We start from the raw sequence: 4,882 nt of genomic DNA, 5'->3' as shown, positions 1-4,882 counted from the left end.
CCTCATTAACCTTCCCCACCTCATTAATCTTGTTAATCTCATTAACCCCCAACCTCATTAATCTCATTAACCTTTGACCTCATTAATCCTCTGACCTTGTTAACCCCTGACCTCGTTAGCCTCATTAACCTTTGACCTCATTAACCTCATTAACCCTCTGACCTCATTAACCTCATTAACCTTTGACCTCATTAACCTCATTAACCTTTGACCTCATTAACTCCCTGACCTCGTTAACTCCATTCTGGGTCCCACCATAATTAACGAGCATTAACGAGCTCCCCATCCCCCAACAGCCCCAGGAGCTTCGTCAGCCCCTAATGAGCCTTAATGAGCCCCTACTAATTAATGAGCCCTAATGAACCCCCAGTCCCTAATGAGCCTTAATGAGCCCTCATTAATTAATGAGCCCTAATGAACCCCCCAGCCCCTAATGAGCCTTAATGAGCCCCCACTAATTAATGAGCCCTAATGAACCCCCAGTCCCTAATGAGCCTTAATGAACCAACACCAATTAATGAGCTTTAATGAGTCCCCTGTGACCTAATGAACCTCTCCAGCTCCCTAATTAGTCCCCACCAATTAATGAGCCCTAATGACTGCCCTGTGACCTAATGACCCTCCCGAGTCCCTAATGAGCCCTAACGAGCCCTAACGAGCTCCTCCTTCGTTAATGAGCCTTAATGAGTCCCGTGACCTAACCAACCTTAATGAGCCCCCACTAATTAATGAGCCTTAATGAGTGCCCTGTGACCTAATGGATCTCTCCAGGTCCCTAATGAGCCCTAATGAGCCGCCATCAATTAATGAGCTTTAATGAGTGCCCTGGGACCTAATGGATCTCTCCAGGTCCCTAATGAGCCCTAATGAGCCGCCATCAATTAATGAGCTTTAATGAGTCCCTTATGACCTAAAAAACTTCTCCAGCTCCCTAATGAGCCCTAACGAGCCCTAATGAGCTCCTCCTTCATTAATGAGCCTTAATGAGTCCCCTGTGACCTAATGACCCTCCCCAGGTCCCTAATGAGCCCTAACGAGCCCTAACGAGCTCCTCCTTCGTTAATGAGTTTTAATGAGTCCCCTGTGACCTAATGATCCTCCCCATGTCCCTAATGAGCCCTAACGAGCTCCTCCTTTGTTAATGAGCCTTAATGAGTCCCCTGTGAGATAATTAACCTCCCCAGGAGCCCTAACGAGCTCCTCCTTCGTTAATGAGCCCCAGCACCCCCCTCCTCACCTGATGAACCCCAAAATCCGTGTCCCCCATTCCTAACGAGTCCCACCAGGTCATTAATGAGCTCTAATGAGCCTTAATGAGCTCCCACCACCTGATGAACCCCAAAATTAGATCCTTCCTGGTCCTAATGAGCTCTAACGAGCCCCCATTGCCTTAACGAGCTCCCACCACCTCCAGAACCCCAAAATCTGGGTCCCCTCACCTGAAAACCCCCAAAATTTGGGTCCCCACACCTCAAGAACCCCAAAATCCCGATCCTTCACCCAAAATCCCGATCCTTCCTGGTCCTAATGAGCCCTAACGAGCTCTCATCACCTGATGAACCCCAAAATCTGAATCCTCTCACCTCAAGAACCCCAAAATCTGGGTCCACTCTCCTGAAAACCCCCAAAATTTGGGTTCCCACACCTCCAGAACCCCAAAATCCCGATCCTGAACACCTCAGGGACCCCAAAATTTGGGTCCCCTCACCTGAAAAACCCCAAAATCCCGATCCTTCCTGACCTTAATGAGCTCCCTCCACCTGATGAACCCCAAAATTTGGGTTCCCACACCTGATGAACCCCAAAATCCTCCACCTCCATCCCCCAAAATCCATCTCCATTCCCCCAAATCTCCATCTCCCCAAATCCTCCATCTCCATCCCCCCAAATCCATCTCCATCCCCCAAAATTTGGGTCCCCTCACCTCCATCCCCCAAAATCCTCCATCTCGGCCCCCAAAATCCTCCACCTCCTTCACCCCAAATCCATCTCCACCGCCAAAATCTCCATCCCCTAAAATCTATCTCCATCCCCCAAAATCCTCCAAAATCCTTCACCTCCATCCTCCCAAATCCATCTCCATCCCCCAAAATTTGGGTCCACTCACCTCCATCCCCCAAAATCCTCCATCTCCACCCCCCAAAATCCATCTCCACCCCCAAAATCCTCTATCTCCATGCCCCAAAATCCATCTCCATCCCCCAAAATCCACCGTTTTCCCCTAAAATCCTCCATCTCTACCCCCCAAAATCCATCCCCCCAAATCCTCCTTCACCCCAAAATCCTCCATCTCCACCCCCGAAATCTCCATCCCGTGCCCCTCCCCATGTCCCTGCGCCCCTCCCCCTACGTGGCCACTGACTTGCCGCTGTCCAGTGCCCGTCCGGCCGCGCTGGCCCCGTGTCCACCCCCTCCTCCGGCAGCTCCAGACCGTGGCCGGGGGCGGCCGTAGAGCACCACTGCGGCCAGCACCATGGCCGTGCCGGCCACGAAGGGCGCCCGCGGCCGGAATCCGAACAGATGCGCCGAGGCGGCGGTGGAGGCCAGGATGGACAGCGCCGTGGCGAATCCCTTCAGGATGTTATCGGCGTAACGCACCACCACGGCCACCAGCAGCCCTCCGGCCGCCTGGTTCACCACCACGGCCCAGACAGCGCCGTTGTAGCCGTAGAAGAAGCCGAGCGCGGCCACCGCCGGCCCCTCTGCGGCCAGCATGGCCCCCAGCCCCACGGCCGTGCCCACGGCGCCCAGCTGCACGTTGCGCAGCCAAATGGAGCCGCCCGAGCGCTTGAGGAGCCGCTCGAAGTAAACGCCGGCGAAGCCCGAGGACAAACACGAGGCCGCCACGGCCGCCAGCCCCACGGCGTAGCTCTGAGGGGGACCCTCGGGGACATCGGGGGACGGGGACAGAGGGGACACGGCCGGAGAGGAGCGAGCCTGCTCCGCCTGGACCAGAGCCACCCCCGCGAACAGCAGAGCAAGGGACAGCCACTGCAGGCGGGACAGCGATGTCCCCAACAGCAGAACCGAGAACAGAGCCGTGGTGAGGATCTTCAGCTGATATGTGACCTGTGGGGACAGGAAAAGGTGACATTAGGGACATTGGGGACACAGGGACAGCCACTGCAGGCGGGACAGCGATGTCCCCAGGAGGAGAACGGAGAAAAGAGCCGTGGTGAGGATCTTCAGCTGGTACGTGACCTGTGGGGACAGGAAAAGGTGACATTAGGGACACAGGGACACAGGGACACAGGGACAGCCACTGCAGGCGGGACAGCGATGTCCCCAACAGCAGAACCGAGAACAGCGCCGTGGTGAGGATCTTCAGCTGGTACGTCACCTGTGGGGACAATGGGGACACAGTTAAAGGGACATTGGGGACACAGGGACAGCCACTGCAGGCGGGACAGCGATGTCCCCAACAGCAGAACCGAGAACAGAGCCGTGGTGAGGATCTTCAGCTGGTACGTCACCTGTGGGGACAGGAAACGGTGACATTGGGGACACAGGGACACAGGGACAGCCACTGCAGGCGGGACAGCGATGTCCCCAGGAGCAGAACGGAGAACAGCGCCGTGGTGAGGATCTTCAGCTGGTATGTGACCTGTGGGGACAGTGACAGTGACATTAGGGACATTGGGGACATTGGGGACACAGGGACAGGGCCGTGGTGAGGATCTTCAGCTGGCAGGTGACCTGTGGGGACAATGGGGACAGGGTGACACTGGGGACATTGGGATGGGGACAGAGCTGTGGTGAGGATCTTCAGCTGGCAGGTGACCTGTGGGGACAATGGGGACAGGGTGACATTGGGGACAGTGGTGACATTGGGGACATCAGGGACATTGGGGACAGGGATAGGATGACATCAGGGACACAGAGGGGACACAGAGCGATGGGGACAAGGCCACCAGCCCAGGGACGCTGGCACAGTGTCACTGTCACCTGTAGGGACATCAAGGACACCGTCACTGTCACAGGGCCACCACCACCACCAATGTCCCCAATATCCCAAATTTTTCACAATTTTCCCCTATTTTCCCCAATGTCCCAAACACCCCCAATGTCCCCACTGTCCCCAATCCCCCCAATTTTTCCCAATTTTCTTCAATTTTCCCCAATTCTTCCCAATTTGTTTCTGTTTGCTTCCCAATTTTCCCATTTTTTCCTAATTTTCCCCAATGTCCCAACCCCCCCACTGTCCCCAATATCCCAAATTTTTCCCAATTTTCTTCAACTTTCCTCAATTTATCCCATTTTTTTCATTTTTTCCTAGTGTCCCCACCCCTCCCACTGTCCCCACTGTCCCCTCAATGTCCCCAATCCCCCCAATTTTCTTCTATTTGTTCTCCATTTTTTTTCCATTTTTTCCCCAATTTTTTCCATTTTCCCCCAATTTTTTCCATATTTTCCCCAATTTTTTCCATTTTTTCCCCAATTTCCTCACCCCCTTGCTGTTCCCACTGTCCCCAATCCCCCAATGTCCCCAATTTTCCCCGTTTTTTTCCATTTTTCACCCAATTTTCCCCAATTTTTTCCATTTTTTTCCCCATTTCTTTTCTATTGTCCCCAATTTTCCCCATTTTTTCCCTTTTTTTTCCATTTTTCCCACTTTTTCCCCATTTTTCTCAATCCCCCCGCTGTCCCCATTGTCCCCAATCCCACAATTTTCCCCATTTTTTTCCTACTTTTTCCTCATTTTTTTTCCCATTTTTCCCCAATTTTTCCATTTTTTTCCTGTTTTTTCCATTTTTTCCCCAATTTTTCCCCAATTTTTTCCATTTTCCCATTTTCCCGCTGTCCCCCGCTGTCCCCGTTGTCCCCACCTGGAAGGTGGCCGCGGGCAGGTTGGAGATGGCCACGTACTGCAGATTGTTCTGGA

The 4,882-nt window shown here is 53.4% G+C and overlaps 1 protein-coding gene across 1 annotated transcript in view; it reads right to left on the bottom strand.

Annotated features, from left to right (window-relative positions):
- Positions 1–2,313: 2,313 nt before the first annotated feature.
- The window catches only part of LOC130587856 (UDP-galactose translocator-like), a gene marked incomplete at its 5' end in the record, with an annotated part of 5,157 nt that continues 2,588 nt past the window's right edge, over positions 2,314–4,882 (bottom strand). The window contains 2 exons of the mRNA XM_057388822.1: positions 2,314–3,069; positions 4,827–4,877. Of these exons, the coding sequence (XP_057244805.1) occupies positions 2,347–3,069; positions 4,827–4,877 (774 nt within the window). The remainder of the gene's footprint in view (positions 3,070–4,826; positions 4,878–4,882) is intronic.

The sequence above is a fragment of the Malurus melanocephalus genome, unplaced genomic scaffold, assembly GCF_030028575.1.
Source record: "Malurus melanocephalus ecotype Western Australia unplaced genomic scaffold, MMel_1.1 scaffold_2574, whole genome shotgun sequence".
NCBI lineage: Eukaryota > Metazoa > Chordata > Aves > Passeriformes > Maluridae > Malurus > Malurus melanocephalus.
Note: the sequence above shows the minus strand (reverse complement) of the source record. Positions and strands in the feature narration are given on the sequence as shown.